Source organism: Leucopleurus acutus, assembly GCF_964270905.1.
Source record: "Leucopleurus acutus genome assembly, chromosome: 20".
Classification (NCBI taxonomy): domain Eukaryota; kingdom Metazoa; phylum Chordata; class Mammalia; order Artiodactyla; family Delphinidae; genus Leucopleurus; species Leucopleurus acutus.
Genome location: NC_139162.1, coordinates 41,901,540 through 41,920,540, shown reverse-complemented (window position 1 = coordinate 41,920,540; position 19,001 = coordinate 41,901,540). Strand labels below are relative to the sequence as shown.

General features: G+C 59.3%; 1 protein-coding gene across 1 annotated transcript; it reads left to right on the top strand.

The window, feature by feature from the left end:
* Window positions 1-3,786: 3,786 nt before the first annotated feature.
* SLC7A10 (solute carrier family 7 member 10) lies at window positions 3,787-18,575 on the top strand (the record flags this gene model as incomplete). The annotated part of the gene is given in 12 exon segments (XM_082863333.1): window positions 3,787-3,952; window positions 12,840-13,044; window positions 14,760-14,911; window positions 15,172-15,297; window positions 15,383-15,536; window positions 16,291-16,414; window positions 16,497-16,600; window positions 16,957-17,053; window positions 17,255-17,404; window positions 18,021-18,198; window positions 18,441-18,502; window positions 18,504-18,575. Coding segments are annotated over 12 exon segments (1,575 nt in total). The 5' UTR covers window positions 3,787-3,801.
* Window positions 18,576-19,001: the final 426 nt, after the last annotated feature.

The window sequence follows — 19,001 nt, the reverse complement described above, 5'->3', positions numbered from 1 at the left end:
GCACACTCCCTCGGCAGCGTATGAGAGCCTCAGGTTGCTCCACATCCTTGCTGACGCTGGTGTTTAATTTTAAGCACCCTGGTGGATGCACAGTGGTATCTCATTCTGGTTTTGATTTGCATCTCCCTGATGACTAATGAGGTTGAACACCTGTTCAAAAGTTCACCAGCCATTTGGACATCCTCCCTTGTGAGGCACCTACTTAAAAGTCTTTTTCCTTTTGATTTGTAGTTTTCATATTTTTAAGATACAAGTCCTTTATCAGATGTATGTATTGAAATAACTTCTCTCAAGTGTGGCTTACTTTTTCCTCTCTTAATCACGCCTTTTGATTAACAGAAGTTTCTAATTTTAATGGAGTCCAATTTGTCGCTTTTTTACTCATCATGCTTTTTGTGTCCTGTGTAGGAAAATGAATCTATTCTTTCCCCTAAGTCTTCTTCTAGCTGCCTTGTTATTTTACCTTTCACATATACATCTTGTTTTCATGCGCACATCCATGGAATTGGTTTTAGGGTATGGTGTAAGGTAGAGATGAAGAGGTTTTTTTGTTTTTGTTATTTTCCAATATGGATACTTAATAGATCCAGCACCGTTTACTGAAAAGTCTGTCCCACTTCTCTCCCCTGCTCTGCGATGTCAACCTTGTGGTGATAAAACAGGAGTCCATAGATGGATGGGTCTGTTTCTCATTTTCTATTCTGTTCCTAGTTGATTTGTTTATCCTTGCACCTGTCTCCCTAACTGTAGTGTAAGTCCTCCACCTTTGTTCTTCTTTATATATGTTTTAGAGTCAGCTACTTTACTACATTAACTAACCTTAAGTTTGCTTATAAATTTTGTTTGGATTTTCTACCCAATCATGTCATATGTAAATGACAGTTTTATATTTTCGTTTCCTAGCTTCATACTTCTTCAGGTCGGCTTCTTTCACTTAGTAACATGCATTCAAGTTTTCTCCATGTCTTTTCATGGCTTGATAGTGCATTTATTTTTAGTGCTGAGTATTATTCCACACGTGGATGGACCACAATTTATCCACTCACCTACTGAAGGACACCTAGATTACTTTCAAGTTTTGGCAATTCTACATAAAGCTGCTATAAACATCCATGTGCAAGTTTTTGTGTGGATATAAGTTTTCAACTCCTTTGAGTAAATACCAAGGAGCACGATTGCTGGGTTGTATGGTAAGAGTATTTTAGATTTGTAAGAAACTGCTAAACTGTCTTCCAGAGTGGCTGTACCATTTTGCATTCCCACCAGCAATGAACACCCGTTACTACACATCCTCACCAGCATGTGGTGTTGTCAGCATTCCAGATTTTGGTCATTAAAAGGTTGCGCCTTATTCCTTCTTTTTCTTGCCTTATTGCACCAGCGAGGACGACCAGCCCAGTGGTGTATAGAAAAGCTAACGTTCTTTCTCATCTCCAGTCTCAGTGGAAAAGCATTCAACGTTAAGCACAATGTTAGCTGTAGGGCTTTTGTTTGCTGTTTTTTGTTTCTTGGAGGGTTCGGGGGTTTGGTAAGATACCTTTGTCAGACTGAGAAAGTTCTCTCTTTTTTTTTTTTTAAAGTAGCTGTGCCGGGTGTGAGGGGGCGATGGACAGTGTCAAGGTTCACAAACCTACAGAGTGAGCCATGACAGAGACAGGCCTTCAGGAGGGCATGAGCAAGTTCTCTTCTATGTCTAATTTGCTAAGAGTCTTTTGGTTTGTTTAAAACGTGGAAGACTGTCTTCTGAATGTGTTGAGAAGATCCTATGGTTTTCCTTTTTTTTTTTCTTCCTGTTTACGTGGTGACTTCTACTGCTTGTCTTTCGGATGGGAAAACAATCTTGCCAACTCTTTGTTCCCATCAGGGTTTGCAGGTTCTAGTTTACGCCACTAAAATCACCTCCTGAACTGTGGGCCTGGAAAACAACATGCAAATTCCATCCTGTGCAGTGCCCTAGAGTCACGGCTTCTCCTCAAACACTGACTACACGTTTCAGGTGCCGTGAGAGGCTCCCCTTCGAAAACCACCAACCCCCGGGGGCACCAGCCCCCGCAGGACCCTCTCCCAACAGACCCTAGCGTTGCAAGGGCAAGTGCGTGCGGAGAGTGAACGGGTCAGACACCCCCACCCCCCAAGACAATTAAGAGTCTGCACAGCTCGTGCGCCTCCCCCGCCCCACGCCTGCGCCAGTCTCCTTTAAGAGAGTCGGCCTGAACGCGTCTCTGGGGCGGGAGGCGGAGGGCGCCAAGAATGCCGCACTCCGACGGGAGCGCAAGGGCTGAAGCTTCGCCGGGCGGCCTCCCCTCCACGTCCCCCCAGGGTCTTCCCGCCCCTACTCCCAGGTCCCCGCCCCCCGACTTCGAAGGTCCTCCTCGCCCGCAACCGCCCTGAACCGCCACGCCTGCCCCCCATGCTCCTCCCACAGCCCGGGACCCGACCCCAGACGCCGCCCCAACCCCCGGTCCGCCCGTCGGACCAGGGCGACCCCCACCCCCACCCCGCAAGCCCCGAGGCCGCGGGCGGGGGAAGGACGGGGCGCCCGGCGCTGCCTCATCCACATGCAGGGGACGGCGCGTCGCGGCGGCCGCCAGGAAGGGACAAAGGCTGTTCCGCCGCCGGCCGCACAGTGCCAGGCTCGCCCCGCCCCGCCGCCCCGGTGGCCCCCGACGCGGCCCCCCTTGCGTCTGTCCCGCCGGCCCGGCTGCACAGTCCGGACGGCTTCCGGGAGGAGGAGGCAGCCTCCCTCGGACCCTGCAAGCCCTACCTCCTCCTGCGACCCCAGGGGCCACAGCCCCTTCTCCTGTCTCCCGGGCAGTTGAGGTGGCCTCGTCTCTTGAACTGAAGAGACTCAAGAGACGAGGGGCCTTCGCCAAAGACCCGAGTTCTAGTCCACTGAGCCCCGACTCTGTGGCCAGGCGTCTGCGGGCAGAACCTGCCGGACCCAGTCCAGAGCCGGGCTGGGCGGCGGAGGGCGGGGGAAGGTAAGGTATAGAGCAGAACCCCTTCCAGGACCCCCACAGGCACTGGGTCCCCTCTGGATGACGGTTAGGGGCTCCAGAGTCTTCACCCCAACCCTGTCTCCCCAGACTTTTGATGATGGGGGCTTAGGGTCTCGTGACCCCAGGGGATCCTGGACAAAGCCCCCACCCCTCCGAGAGCTATACCTCACACACCCCAATCCGCGTCTGGAAGCGAAGGAGGCATCAGAAAGGGTTTGCACTTGCTCTGTGACCTTACTATCCCGGCGCCTCAGCTCTCACCTGTGGAGTGAGCCCAGTCTCCACCCCTCTCCCCGTACACACACTCTAGGGGTCCGTGCCAGGACTTAAGGAGTATGGCGGCTCTGGCGCACAGCAGGTCTCAATACACAGACGGCTATTATTTTTGCCAGCTTCCTCAGTCTCCTTGAGAGCAGGGAGAGTTCTGCCTTTGAGCCCTGCTCCCCCGCCCCCACCCCAGGCCTTCTTCCTAGGCCTTCTTGGGTCCAGGAAGTTCTTCCTAGGTCTGCCCCAAGTCCTCTCCTTCCTTCCAGGCCCGCGTTGGGAGGGTGGGGGCCACGGCGGGGAGTTCCCTTTAAGGAAGGTGGGGGAGGGGGCTGCTGGCCGGTGCTCCTTCCGCCCCTCCCTGTGCCCCGCGGGCCGGGGCTCAGGGCCAGGGCCCCGCGCCAGCGCATGCGCCCGCCTGTGGGCGCTGTCCGGCCTGCGAGAGCGGCGCGCACCGACAGCCGGACGGACGGGCTGCCTGGCGGCTGGTCGGACAGACGGGGGAGCGCAGGGAGCTGGGACGCGGCGGGACAGCGACATGGCCGGCCACACGCAGCAGCCGAGCAGGCGCGGGAACCCGGGCCCTGCTCCCTCGCCCTCCCCTGGCCCGGGCCCCGGGCCCGGCGCCTCGGAGCGGGTGGCGCTCAAGAAGGAGATCGGGCTGGTGAGCGCCTGCACCATCATCATCGGTGAGCGGGCGCGGGGCGGGCGGGTGCCTGGGGCGGTAGGGCCTAAGGGAACAAGGAGCACCCCTCTCCGGGCGCGCCTACCGGTCTGAGACGGTGGAACATGGATGAGGGGATGCCCGCCCGGGGCACCTGCGGTGTCTCCCCTCACACAGCAGCCACAGGGCTTCTTGTTTCCACCTCCCCAAGTGCCCCGAATTTTTGCGCTTGAAGGAGGTGCAGGTCCCATCCACCGCTGGAATCCTCCTCCCACCTTTACTTCGCCATGGACTTCCGCAAGGCAGTTACCCTCAGTCTTCTCGTCTGTAGCATGGAGATGGCTGTGGTTCTGCCTTGAGTGCGGGGGTCTTGCAAGTGTGGGAACTCGGTAAGCTGACCCCCGCTAAGGCCCCAAGTTCTGAGTCTTGTGGCTTAAACTGAGTTCCTACTGTGTGCAGGGTCCAGGTGCCGTGCCGTGTGAATGATTTATTCTTCGCAAGCAGGAGGGACTGTGGGTAGCCTGGACAAGTAGAGCCAGCCCAGAGGGGAAATCGGTTCAGAGTATATAATTAGTGCAGAATTCTGCAGCAGGACCCTGGCAGAGGCGGAGGAGCAGCCAGTGACTGGGGGAGGCCCAGTTTGGGTGGGCAGACCCAGCCTGCGAAAGGCCAGCTGCTTCCTGGGCTGGGATCCCATCTGCATCCTCTCACTCTCTAGCCCAGCTTCCCCACCTGAGAATGAGTCTGTGCATCCTTCCCTCACTTGGGGACTTCTGGGTAGGCAGAGGGCTCAGGGCACAGTGAGAACAGTGGTGGGGTTTTCCTCCTTCTGTCCCAAGTCAAGAAGACTGATGCCTCAGGAACTGGCTAACCCAGACCTGTGCCTGTATCCACACCAGGTGCCTCAGAGACCTTCGTGGTGGGAGGAGTCTGTTCCGTCTCCTGTCTCCCAGGAGACACAGGCTGCAAGGATGAATGGCAAGGGTCTTGACCACTCTCACTTTACCAACTGCCCAGTCTTCCCCTCCCCAGCCAGCGGGTGCTGCTTGTGCATTCACTGCCCACCCATCCTCAGACCCTTGGAGATGGAAAAAGCTGGGGGCTCAGGAGGGCAGACTGGTGTCTTCACCTCCTCCTCCTCTGCCCCCACACTGGGAGCTCCTGGGCCAAGGTTGGGGTCTAGATCTTGGCCACCCCCTGCACTCGCACTGAGAATTGCCCCAGCACACAGCCCCTGTGCAGGTACCTCTCTGTCTCACCCACTTGCACCTGGAAAGGTGTCTTCTAGCAGCTGGTCCCGATCTGGTCCAGAGACCTTCTTGGACAAGAGTGCCCCTGCTTGACCGCTGAGAGGAAGGGCTGGTTCCAGGGATTTGGCCAGGGTACTGGTTAGAGCTTTGCCCTGGCCCACACCCTCTCCAGGAGCTGTGCCTTCAGGAAGAGGAAGCCCATACATCATGGGTGGGCCTTGGGGTCAAGAGGCTGACTGTGTCTGGAGCCAGCCGCAGTGCCCGGCAGGTGCAGGGAGAGACGTGGTCCTTGCTGGGCTGCCTCAGCTAAACCCAGCACCCTCGAGCTGTATTCCTACTCTTTCTCCTCCCCGCCTCCCATCCCCCTCAGGTCAAGCAGAGGCTGCTGGCTCCTCTCTCCTCAAAAGAGGGCCCTGGTGGTGATGGTGGGAGTGGATGAGGCTAATTCTGCAAGAATTTTTCTGTGCAGCACAGCTCTGCCCTTACAGCTCCCCCACTTTTCATACCATTTTTGCTGTTCCAGGTCCACTGCCCCCTTGGCTTCAGGCCTTGAAGACTGAGCTGGGGTTAGGAGTGACTTAGCCAAGAGTGGCGGACTCAGGAACAGAACCCAGATGACCTGACTCCAGCCCAGGACACTCAGGGGTGGTCCTACAAGCCTGCCTGGGGAGCTTTGAGGGGTTTCAGCAGGCAGGAGGCTGGACTGGGCAGGAGACAGACAAGGGGAGAATGGACCTGGTCCAGAAGGTGACAGATGACGGAGGAGGCAGGGGTGGGCTGAATCACTGCACTGCCCTCCCCAGCCTGATGCCCAGAAGGCCCCCACTTCCTCCCCTTTCACTGTTCCGGTAGCCCGGACTCCCACATCTTTCCCCACTTTCCTGCCCTGGGGAGCCTGGTCAAAGTAAAAATTGTCTGCCAAGTGTCATAGTTTAGCCTTAAAAGTCTTGAAAACTTTATAGCTTCCTCCATAATCTTTCTTGTTTGATAGCAGCTTATTATCTCCAAAACTTCCAAATAGACCCTCCCAGCAGATCCGATAATTCTCTCCCTTTGTAACCCCTGCCCCAGGCTGAGGAGTAGGAATGGAATGACATAAAAGGGCTTTGGGCTAGAGCAAGACTCCACCTGAAATGTGTTTAGGACAGCACCTGCTGGCTACAGCACGCACAACTGCAGGGGAACGGGCCAGCCTGGAGGAAAAAGAGCCTTCTGGGGCAGACACTGCGCAAGACATCGCCACATCCAATGCCTATTCAGAAAAACGCACCTTACCACATTATGAAAACATGCTCTCCCTTTATCTCATTTGATTGCCTGCCTTGCAAGATGGGAATTTTTATACCCATTTTACAGATGTAGAAACTGAGGTTGGAAGTTAAATGACAATGCTGCAAGTGGTGGACTCGGAATTTGGAACCAGAATTGGACTCTTCTCCCAATCCAGTGCCTTTCTTCACACTGCTCTGGTGCAGGGCAAAATCGGGGCCAGATACAGAGCCCGTGATGGGGGAAGGTTGAGGACTGAGCTGGGAGCTCATCCAACCGGGATTTAGTGAGCTCGCCACTCTACTATGGGTAGATGAACAAACAGGTGGACAGAGAAATAGCCTCTGACTCCCCCACCCCCACCCAGGGCTGTATGTACAGGGTCTCTTGTCCTGACTCAGGGACCACAACCAGCTCCCTCCCCATCCACAACCAAGGAAGGGTCGTGCCCAGGTTCAGCAGAGTGGGAATCGGCCAGGTCTACTGACCAGACTGTCCTGCCCTTCGCTCTCTCCCTTTGACTCAAATATCCAGCCCATGTTTGTGGATCAGGCTCAAATATGTTCTAGAACTCAGGGACCTCCTTCACGAACCCTGTCTCCTTAGGAGCCAACCTCTACTCATCCAACCGTGGCCAGTTCCCTCCGTTGTCTCTGGGGCTGGAGGTGCTGGGCTGCTCAGAGGATAGCCCTCTCCAGAACCCCAACCCATCCTCCCCGGGACCCTGAGGGGACATAAAACCACACAGGAGGCTGTCTGTACCTCACCATAGCCCCAATTTACAGATGAGGAAACTGGGGACCTGAGGCTGCAACCAGCCCAGGGTCAGATGCCCTTGGTGTGCTCTAAGACACCGTCGGGGGCTGAAGCAGCTCTGGCTACAAGGATGGGGCCTGCTAGCTCTGGTCACGCTCATTCATCTATTCAACAGGTAGGTACTGGACAGTGCTGGGCACTGTTCTGGGTGCTGGAGACACAACAGGGAACAAGGCAGACAAAATCCCTGTCCTCCTGGATCTGACATTCCAGCATGGGAGTCAAAGAGCAAACAGAAGAGCAAGCTGAATGTTTAGCTGCCAGGGTAATGTAAGCGCTAAGGTGAGAAAGCGAAGGAGGGAGGATTGTAGGTAGACGATGAGTCAGGAGTGAGATGGGGTGCAGTCTGTGTAGGCCTTGCAGCCGCAGTAAAGACTTTGCCTTCTTCTCTTTGTCAGGTGGGAGCCTGGGAGGGCAGAAGAGAGATGGCATGAGATGGCATGGGGCGGGATGAGATGGGATGGGATGGCGTGGGGTGGCACGGCATGGCATGGCCTGGGGCTTACTGTGGAGAAGAGGCTGTGGGCAGAAGAGGCAGAAGCTGGAAGCCCAGTCGGGAGGGTACTTGAGTCACCTGGGTAAGAGATGATGGTGGTTCAGAGCAGCGTGGCAGCAGCGGAGGTGCTGAGAGGAGGTTCAGTCCTAGGTGTGTTTGGAAGATTGAGCCAGATGTGTTGAACTGGACACAAGGTATAGCAGAGTGGAGTCTGGGTGACAGCAGGTTGGGGCCTGTGCAGCTGGGGGCATGGTTTGCCATTAATTGACCTGGGAAGACTGTGAGATGAGCAGGTCCATGGAAGAGAGTTCCACTCTCCTGCTCACCCCTCTCTCAAAAGGAAAGTGGGTTAGGCCGGAGGCGCATGCTGACCAATAGGCAATTCCAGGCATGTCCTGGAAACGTCCCCACTCACCTCCCTGGAGTTCTGCCAACACCTCAGCGGGCACTGCTGTCCCCCTAGAGGGGTGCCTGACATGCTCACCGTAAGGACACTGTGCTGGGAGTCACAGGCTTCACCCAGAGCAATAGCAGGGCCCCCAAAGCAGGGCTCTGGCTGCCGACCCCAGGGTGTTGAGGTCCCAAAGTGTTCAGATCCGAGGGCCAGCTTGGGTGGCCTGGGGTGTTTCCAAGGTAGATGACAATAGACCCATAAGCACTTCCTGGGGCCTCTGCTGTAGCAGGCAGTGTGGGAACAGACCCACATCACTGCCTCGGTTCCCCATCTTACAGATAAGAAGGTTCAGAGAGTGAAGTACCCTGTCCACAGCCTCCCATCATGAGGGATCTGGGATTCAAACCCAGATGTAGGGGTTCTCAACTAATAATTGGTCCCGCCCATGGCCTCAGGGGCCTTGGGACTTACCAACGGGGATTTGGAGCTCTTCCCCAGAGCCCTCATGGGTCACATCCTAACAGGGAGGTGCTGGGACTCATTGCCCGGGGCAAACGGAGGAGGTCTGGCCTATGGCCAGCCCCTGATCAGACCCAGGAGCCCTGAGCTACTCTCTGCCAGGCCAGCAGGCCAGCGTGGCAGGAGGAGGCCCCGCCATGGCCCTGCTCGCTGAAGAGGCAGGCGATAAGCCAGGTACGTGTAAGGGGACCTAGGCCCTGGGGGTTCCCTGTCCTTCTAGGGGGCTTGGACTTCTCATCTCAGCAGGCCAGGGCACAGACCCCGCCCTCTGGGAATGCAGGGTCCGCCCAGGATGGCAAATAAAGTAGTCACTTCCTGGCCATACTCCAGGTACCATGGGAGAGGAGCAGGGGCCAGGTTATAGGAATCAACATGGGAGATCAGGGAGGGCTTCCTGGGGGTGGCGTTGCTTCTGGGAAGCCATTGAGCTGCAGAGAGACCTGCTGCAATGCGGGACAGAGGGCTCCAAGCAGAAACTGTGTTTCCTCGGGCCCCGTGCAGATGTGCAGGATGCGTCCCTCCTGCCCAGCAGTGCCTCAGCCAAAGTCAGTGTTGCACCAGCCCTCTGCTGCCCCCTAGCTCAGTGGTCCTTACTGGCACAAGGGGAAACTGAGGCCCAGGGAGCAGCACGGGCCTGAGGTCACACAACAGACTCCTGAAAGTGTTCTAGGGATGAGGGGCGGTGCCAGCAGCCTGACAGGACGTCCCTGACCCCTCCCCCAGATCCAACTCTGCACGGTCCCCACACACACACCGAGGGCAGCCGGCCCCTTCCACCCACACGACCTCCGCAGTCCACCCCTGTGACCTCCGTGGTCGGCTCATGCCTCCCACAAATAGGTCAGCACTCACCGCGGCAGCCGGGGAACAATGGCTCTTTCTTCGTTCCTTCACGGAGCCGGGTAAGCCCCATCAGGCCACACATCTTAATGTGATAAAAACCACCCAGCTTGGCCTGAGGGAAGAGGGGCGGGAGGAGACTGGAGGGGGGCCCCCTAGTTGAGGGACTCACATCCCCGCCCACCTTCCTCAGAGCTCTGGCCCCGCCAAGGACCTGCAAGGACCACAGAGCAGCCGTCCCACTGGGTGGATGGGAACATGGAGGTCTCGGAACCCACCTTTCTCCAGCCTGCCGTCCATCAGACACCTGACCGGGTGCTCAGCAGTATCTCCTGGCCCATCCCACAGTGTGTGGTTCCTGCCCCCCCTCCTCTTCCTCCAGAGCAGGATGCCCCAAGGGTTGGGCTTGTCCACTGCAGTTCACCCAGTTGGGCAGAGCTGATTCTGCTGGCCCTGAACATGAGGGCTGAGAAGGGAGGCCTGGACCCACCACCAGGAAGCATGGGCAGGCTCGCCTGCAGCACTGCCTTGCAGCTCCGTGGTCCCTGCTCCACAGCTCCTGACATCGTTCGGTGCTGGAGACGCCCACCCGTGTCCTCAGCAGCATCCCTCCTCCTCCCTGCCCGCTGCCCCTCACCCAGGCCTGCCGCCCATCTTGCTCCTCACAGAGCCCAGTCCAGCCCACACGGTGCCAGAGCAGCCAGTGGACCTCCATGGGGCTTTCTGCCACCTTCCGGCACAGACCTGAGGCAGATGCTGGAGGCTGTCCAGGCCCAGAGGAAGAGGCCCCCAGAGAGCTCAGAGCCACCTGCTGGCACGTGTGTTCCTTTGAGCCACGTGGGGAGAAGTCCTGCACTGTAGCCTGCAGCCATGTGTCTAAAACAATAGCGATCCTCACCCCGGCCCAGCCGCCGAATCTTCAGCCGCTGGGCACAGACGAGTGACGTGTCCCTTTCAAATCCCAGCCTCGGAGGACGAGGCGCCAGGTGTGGCTTCCCCGAGGGCTACCCTCGTGAGGCCCCGTCAGGCTGAGTTGCGTAGGGTGGTGGGCGTCCCCACGAGGTGGGTGGCTCAGGGCCCTGGATGCACCCAGCTCCTTCCAAGGCCACCCAGCCCCCACTGGCTTCCAACCTCCCTGGCTTTTGGCAAATCCCACTCCACCAGGTCCTGAGAACAGAGGCTCTACTGCTGGATAGAGCGACCGCCAAGTCTCTTTAGAAGCCTAGCAGCCCACCCAGGCCCTGGGCCCCGTGGTGGATGAAGGAAGCGGCCCCTCTCTCCCTGGAAGCGAGCTGAGGACACAGCTTACCTCTGGGGCTGGGAGACAGGAATTCTTTCCTCCTTATCTGGATGTATTTAGGGCTCCTGGGACGTGACTAGAAAACCAAGTGGGGCGTCGTGGCCGTCCAGACTGGAAATCTGTGCCGGCCGGGTGGGGGTGGGGTAGGACTGTGGACAGGGAACGCATGCAGATGGGCCACCCCAGCTGCGTCCTCGTCCAGACCCGCCTGTGGGCCTGGCAGGTGGAGCGGGCAGGGTCTGCCCTGACGGACATGCGCTCCCTGCCTCCGGGCCCCGGCAGGTGGGGCCAATCTCGTGGAGGGGCTGAGCCCCGGGTCCCAGCAGTGTTGCTTTTTTCTTCATGTGGCCTGTGGGTTCTGGGATTATTTCCTCTTGGGCAGGCCCTAGTCCAAATCACCAGTGATGTGGCCTGATTCACTTGCAGAGATGGTGAGACCCGGGTAATGCAGAACATTGCCCACTTTGCCCTAACTGCCAGGGACCTCAGGGCTAAGCGGGTGCTCAGCGTTTTACTCATCCTGGGAACCTGCTCTGCAGCCCACAGCGTGGCCCTCTGAGCGTTTCCCATTGTTCTGCGCCCAGACCCCATGAGTGCCCCACAGTGCCCATCCTTCCAAAACTCGGACTCAGCCCATGGGCAGGCCAGGCTTTCTGTGACCCATGACCTGGCAGCTTCCCCTGGCACCCAAGTCTTGGAAGCTAGCCACCCTCTCTGCTACTGCCCACAGTCCCCTTCTGGGGGGGTCGAGTGGAGACTGCTGCCCCCCACTTCACAGAGGAGGAGTTCAGTCCTTCAGTGGCATTGGTGCCACTTTGGGCGTCGGGCCATTCACTTATCCTGTGGTTTGCTCAACAGATGTGTATTGAGCACCAACTGTGTGCTGGAGGCCCAAGGTGAGGTCGCAGACGGTACACACAGAACCACGCAAAGATGCAAAGGACACCTGGATACAGCTGTGAATGAGCTGAGGCTTCCCGTACAGTACCTTGCTGAATCCTCACAGCAGTCCCATTTTATAGACGGGACTCGAGAGGTTCCCTGTCTCCTGAGCCCCAGCCAGAGTTTCCCACTGTGGTCCTAGGATTAGAGCAGTGACCCCTGTTTGCAGCCAGTGAGCTGTTCCCAAGGGAGAGGCATCTGTGTCCAGACCCCAGGCTGAGCCAACTGAGTCCTGCCAGCCTGCCATCATCCACCCCATCCCTTCCGTGACGGCGGCTAAGCAACCCCCAGCCCTGAAGATGCACCAGCTCCTCTCCCTCACCCCACTGACCCTCGCCCAGGACCTGAAACATTTTAACAATGCCAGGAAACCAGGTCTCTTCCGAGTCTGTGTCCACAGCATGGGTCCTAGGTCAGGGAGGAGCCCAGCGGGCAAAGGGCTCTCTAATAGGGAAAGAGGAGATGGAAGGTAAAGAAATAAAGTACGGAGCAGGGTCTGGGGCTGTGAAGTGGGAGGAGGAGCCTTACCGGTGCGGTCAAGGAGGACTTCGTGGAGGAGGTGCCAGTCCCCAAGCCACTCCATGAGTTTGGATTTCGGCCAATAGGAAGGTGGCAAGAGAGTATCATGGTCAAGGTCTTGCTTTAGGTGGCCAGCTCTGGCCAGGCTGGGAGGAAGCCAGGTGGCTGGAGGCTGACAAGCCTGGAGGCCTTGGCCAGGGGCGAGGGACTGGGCCTGGGCCCTGGGGGGATGCAGTGGAGTGGCTGCCACTCTGCCACTGCTTGTGCTTGCCCTACCTCATGGCTGTTAGTTGGGGGCAGAGGAACTCAGAACAGGACCCATCTCTGGCAGTGGAGCCTGTCTGGACAAAGTGCCACTCGCCATGCCAGGGGCTGGGGAGGGGAGCTGAGGTGGCCAGAGTGGGACTTGCAGGGTTTGAGGGACCCAGGAGGGTGCCTCCAGGCCCACCCTCCTCCTTGAGGGAGCAGCCGGGCTCCCCTCCTCACTGCAGCATCCGGAGCTGCACAGAGAGGCTGCCCTGCTGGGGGCGCCCAGACCTGATGCCTCCCCACCTCTTCCCCCCACAGGAAACATCATCGGCTCGGGCATCTTCATCTCCCCCAAGGGAGTCCTGGAGCACTGTGGCTCCGTGGGTCTGGCCCTCTTCGTCTGGGTCCTGGGTGGGGGCATCACTGCCTTGGGCTCACTGTGCTACGCGGAGCTGGGAGTCGCCATCCCCAGGTCTGGTGGGGACTACGCCTATGTCACCGAGATCTTCGGGGGCCTGGCTGGGTGAGTGTGGGGCACCAGCAGCTGTGGGGTGGTGACAGCCTCTCCAGAATGGACGGCCAGCTGGGCCCAGGACCCCAGTGTCCTCCTCTGCTTCTCACATTGCAGGGAGGTCATGGGAGTAGATGGAGGGAAGGGGAGGTGTTGGGCAGCCTTCTAAGGCCAGGGTGGGTGGGACCAATGCCCACCCTACTCCAGCTGGCCCCTTGACCTCTCTGTGCTTCCTTTTAAATAGAGCTCCTCTAAGCCCCACTCCCCACCCAGGTGCTTATGGGTGGGGAGGACCTTACTATGGAAACCTCTCTAGATCATGCCGACATCCAGTCAGGGACACCTTGACGTTAGTAAACTAAAGGCAGGGTGGGGGGTGCCTGATAGTCCTATCAACGCCCTGCAAGACGTTCCCTTTAAATAGCTCCCGATGTTCCTTTATTCACGTGAACGTTAGCTGAGCACCTACTGTGTGCTGAGGGCCAGGACGCAATGATAAAAAGATCCATCCCGGGCCTCAAGTTGCTTACAGTGCAGAAGGGAAATAATCCTTCAAATGTGATTAAGACCAGGAGGATCCTTGCTTTGAAGATGTGTGAGAGGCTGCAGCCCAGCAGACAAGAGAACGGGGTGCCCACCACCCGGAGAAGACTCCCAGAAAAACCACATTTGTGCCAGGCTTGGAGGACGGGTGGGGTTTTGTTGGCCGACCAGGAGGGGTAGCACATACAGAGGCTGGTGGCCTGGGCGAGCTTGGTCTGTCTGCCACGGCCACGGGTGAGGTCAGATCCATCGTAGACGCCAGGGCTTGTCGGGGACGGGGCAGCCTGTAGGTGGAGGGCCATCAAAGCTATTGCAGCTATCCAGCTGAGCCATGCTGTGTGGCAGAAAACTCAAGAAGATGGAAGGGAGAGGAGGACCCGAGACCCACCCCAAGGGCACCCAGCATCGAGGGTGGACAGCGGGGAGCACCCAGTATGGGAGGAGGGTCATGGAGCTAGGATGTCCCAGAAGCCAAAGGGGGAGAGGTGATGCAAAGCAAGAGGTAAGGAAGCAGGGCTACAGAGCAAAGGTGAGGACCAAGAGGAAGCCACTGAGCTTGGTGTCCCCGGATGAGGCAATCCCTACCCTCAGGGTGGAACGGACAGGGGACTGGGACCACCCCCACGGACAGGCACTCCCCTGGGTGCAGACGGAGCCCACAGGAACAGGTCGGGCCTCACTCCCACGTGGGCACCCTGCAGAGGTGAGATTCTGGCGGATGGGATATAAATCCCTGTCACCCCAGCCAGGGGTCTTTGCAAGGTCCGGTCCCTCGGGGATCACAGCTCAGAGTCAGCCACCTGCAGCCACAGGGCTCTGCTGAGAACTACAGCTGGAGCTGTGACTGGAGGTCCCGGGACAGCCCACCCCAGCTCAGGAGCAGCCTGTGACCGGGGACTAGGTGGCCATTAGAAACGTGCTTGGTTCCCGAGTCTCTCTCCACACCTGCCCAAGGGCAGCCCATAGCTATTTGCGCTGAACGCTCTCTCTGTTGAAACAGTTCATAAATAGAGCAGAGACCTCAACAAGGTTGGCCCTGCCTCCCTGGACCAAAGCTGGTATCTGGCCCGCACAGCAGCTCCGGGTGCCGGGGCCCAGGGTGCAGCCCCACTCCACATATCTGGGCCCCCTTGGCTGGGAGGGTGCCGGGAGGCCCCAGCCACTCGGGCCCTCACTCCTTCCAGCTTCCTGCTGCTCTGGAGTGCCGTCCTCATCATGTACCCCACCAGCCTGGCCGTCATCTCCATGACCTTCTCCAACTACGTGCTGCAGCCCGTGTTCCCCAACTGCATCCCCCCGGCCGCCGCTTCCCGTGCACTCTCCATGGCCTGCCTTAGTGAGTGTCCACCGTGCGGCCGGGCTGGGCGTCTGTCCCCAGGGCCCACCCTGCTCCCTGCCCCCGTGGGGGGACTTTCGGGGGAGGTCCCTCCAGCTGTCAGTCCCCGTGAAGTCGGCCTCAGGGGTTGGGCTTCTGGCACTCCAGCAGCTGCAGGGGACACCGCCCTCCTGCAGCCCGGGCTGGCCTTGGCTGTGGCCCACCTCGAGGGGCTTGGCCTCAGGTGCCCGCCCACCCAGCCACCCGCCCCTCCTCCTCAGTGCTCCTGACGTGGGTGAACAGCTCGAGCGTGCGCTGGGCCACGCGCATCCAGGACGTGTTCACCGGCGGGAAGCTGCTGGCCCTGTCACTCATCATTGGCGTGGGCTTTGTCCAGATCTTCCAAGGTAGGGCTGGGCTGTGGGGCGGGGGTGGGGGGGCTGGGCACAGGGCCAGGGAGACGATGCTGACCCTTGACCTCCGGACCCCCAGGACACTTCGAGGAGCTGAGGCCCAGCAATGCCTTCGACTTCTGGATGACGCCGTCCGTGGGTCACCTGGCCCTGGCCTTCCTCCAGGGCTCCTTTGCCTTCAGCGGCTGGAACTTCCTCAACTATGTCACGGAGGAGCTGGTGGACCCTCGAAAGTGAGCGGGGCTCCGGCCAGGCCCTGGGAAGGGGTGTGGCGTGGGGTGGGAGAGGCGGCCTCCCCACACAGAGCCGCTGTCACCTCTGGCCGGCCTGGTCATCTGCCTGACCGCACTGCTACCCACCGGGAACGGCTCTGGAAAGGCAGCCGGGACGCTTGTGTTCCAGCCTGACCCTGTTCTGTATGGCTGTGGATGAGTCACGGCCCCTTGCTGGGCCTCAGAAACACTGAGTATCATTGTCTCGCTGTAAGTGGATCCAGCTATTCACATTTGGCCAAAAATTACACATGTGCACACAACATGGTCCCTAAAAACGAAGCCAATGGCTCCCTCTGACGCTCAGCTGGGACCTTGACCGTGAACAGTTACAGCTGGAGCTGGGGCTCATGGGAGTCCCAGGGGACCCAGGTCTGTGGACTGAGCTCTAAGGGCGCTTTGAGGATTTTCAAGTCTGATTTTGGCTGTATGCAATGTCCCAGACGTTAGATCCGCCCCCCTCCCCAGGATATGAGTGGCCCCTTCTCCATCTGCCCTTCCTCCCACCAGCCTGTGCCAAGGCTGGGCTGGGGACTAGGGGGGAGACGGACAGCAGTGCTGCCCCCTTCGCTGCCCCAAGGCCCCCAGCAGACCCAGGCGCTGGAGGCTCAAAGCTGCTCCCGTTGCTGGGTCCCCTGCCACGCCCCACCACCCTGAGGCCCCGTCCCCCAGCCCCGCAAGGGCTGATGCTGACACACTGCACCACTGTCCCCAGGAACCTACCTCGCGCCATCTTCATCTCCATCCCCCTGGTGACCTTCGTGTACACCTTCACCAATGTCGCCTACTTCACTGCCATGTCCCCCCAGGAGCTGCTGGCCTCTAACGCAGTGGCAGTGGTGAGTGGGGCCCCGCTTGGTCCTGGCTCCTGCCCGGCCTCCACCCCGCCTCACGCGCCCCCTCTCTTCTGTGCCCACCCAGACCTTCGGGGAGAAGCTGCTGGGCTACTTTTCTTGGGTCATGCCCGTCTCCGTAGCACTTTCCACTTTCGGAGGGATCAATGGCTACCTGTTCACCTCCTCCAGGTGACTGGACTGGGAAGAGGGAGGTCAAGGTGAGGCAAGGCAGCGGCCCTGGTGCACACGAGCCGTGCTGGGGGCCAGAGGAAGTGAAGTCCTGCCCGGTGGGGCCCACCTGAAGCTGGGACCATGAGCTCCCCGGAAGCAGATGTCTGATCCCAATTGCGAGGAACAGAAAGCAAGAGGGAGGCGGGCTAGATGAGGGGAAGAACTGCCCAGTGGGGCTGCTGGGGCCCAGAGCAGGGAGTCGGAGGTGACGGCTCAAGAGGGCCATCAGGTCTAGACTGAGGTCGGGATCTGGCCAGCAGCGAGGCCCCAGGCTGGGCTCATGGCTCCCACCCACCTCTGTCCCCACCCCCCAGACTGTGCTTCTCTGGAGCCCGAGAGGGACACCTGCCCAGCCTGCTGGCCATGATCCACGTCAGACACTGCACCCCTATCCCTGCCCTCCTCGTCTGTGTAAGTTGGGGGACCCAGGCTCGCAAGGCGGGGAGCCAGGGCCACGCAGCAGCATGGGTAATGGCAGGGATGAGGCCTGGCCCTGGTGGGGGCAGGAGGGCCGGGCTCGCTGACCTCCTGGCCCCAGTGGGCAGGCCCAGGTCCCCTGCTGGGCCGACAGGAGGCAGGTGGGAGTCAGCCCTCAGCCCAGTCCTCTTCCAGGGCGGGGCGACAGCAGTCATCTTGCTTGTGGGAGACACGTACACGCTCATCAACTATGTGTCCTTCATCAACTACCTCTGCTACGGCGTCACCATCCTGGGCCTGCTGGTGCTACGCTGGAGGTGGCCGGCGCTCCACAGGCCCATCAAGGTGAGGCCCGGAGGGGACCAGCCAGCCACGTGCCGGAAGCAGTCAGGGCCACCCCTTTACCCGTGTGGGCACCCGGGGCGGCGACGGCAGCGATGGTGAGGCCAGCCTTTGCTGTGTGCTGGGCCCTGCCCGGGGCCCTGTGTGCACTGGCATATCCAGTCCTTAAGGCAGCCCCGTGGGGTGGGTGCTGTGAATGCTCCCACTTCACGGACAGGAAAATAAGGCTCAGACATTACGGTCACGCAGGATTCCACGAGCCCACAGAAAACAGAAGACCCAAAACCGAGCTAAAAGAAAAGTCCTCCCGTTTGCATATAAATCCTTGAGCTGGAGAAGTGCTCAGGGCCTGGAATGTGAAACACCCCAAAATCATTCGCCTTCAGCCGAGTGCGAGTGGCAAGCGCACGTACAGTCGCTGTGTGGAGCTCAGAGCCGCTGAAATTGACAGGCCCTCCACAATGTGGCCAACTGGCCAGCCACGCTGGGCTGCTGGCAGAAGGGGGCCCCTCGGGCCTCAGCTCCCAGGAGAGGGGGGAAAGGGCCTCAGACCCCCGGGGCGGTGGGGCAGGAGAGCCAGGGGTCCCGCGCCATTGGCACTGCCGCTCGCTGCCCCCAGGTGAACCTCCTCGTCCCCGTCGCATACTTGGTCTTCTGGGCGTTCCTGCTCGTCTTCAGCTTCATCTCGGAGCCCATGGTGTGCGGGGTGGGCGTCATCATCATCCTCACGGGGGTGCCCATCTTCTTCCTGGGAGTGTTCTGGAGAAGCAAACCAAAGTGTGTGCACACACTCACAGGTGAGCCAGGCAGCTCCCCGACGGGGCGGGGCCTGGAGATGGAACCCTCTTGGGGCTCACCCTAGAGCGGGGTCTCCCGGCAGCTGCGGTGGCCACAAGGGGCCCAACCGCCACCAAGTGTCTCCCCGTGGCTTGGCCCAAGTGTCCAGGTCCCATGCGCAGAGGGAGCAGCTCCCCGAGGACCCCTGTCCCACAGGGTCAGACCCCAGGGTCCATCTGTCGGCCTGTCTGTCTGTCCTCAGAGTCAATGACACGCTGGGGCCAGGAGCTGTGTTTCGTGGTCTACCCCCAGGGCTCCCCGGAGGGAGGAGGAAAATGGCCCCTGCCAGCCCTCCCCACTGCCCGCCGCCACGGACAAGCCCTTGAAGACACAATGAGACATTGTGGAGCCTTGAAGCAGCTGTTTCTGTTTACATGTTGTTTATGAGGAGGTGTTTTTGCAAAAAAAAAAAAAATTTTTTCCTGGGGAAAAAAAGAGATCCTACTCTTAGAGGCCTGTGTAAGGAGCCCTGAAGATGTGGGACTGGGTCCCCTGTCAGTGCTGCCCCGCTAGCTTTTCCTGGAAAGGTCTACGAATAAAACAGGGCTGGTGGTGTACCTGTCTCAGGTGAGTCCCTGGTGGGCACCTCTCGGCGGTGGGCACCCCTCGGTGGGGGGCACGCGTGGAGCTGGCTGGAGAAGGGGGCCCGGCAGGCCCAGAAGGAGGCCCTTGGCATTCGGGGGCTCTGCCGCTTCAGCCAGGCACTCCCTCTCTGGGGCTGGCACCGTGGGGTCCGGAGCCGCCCCTGCCCCAAAGGGACATG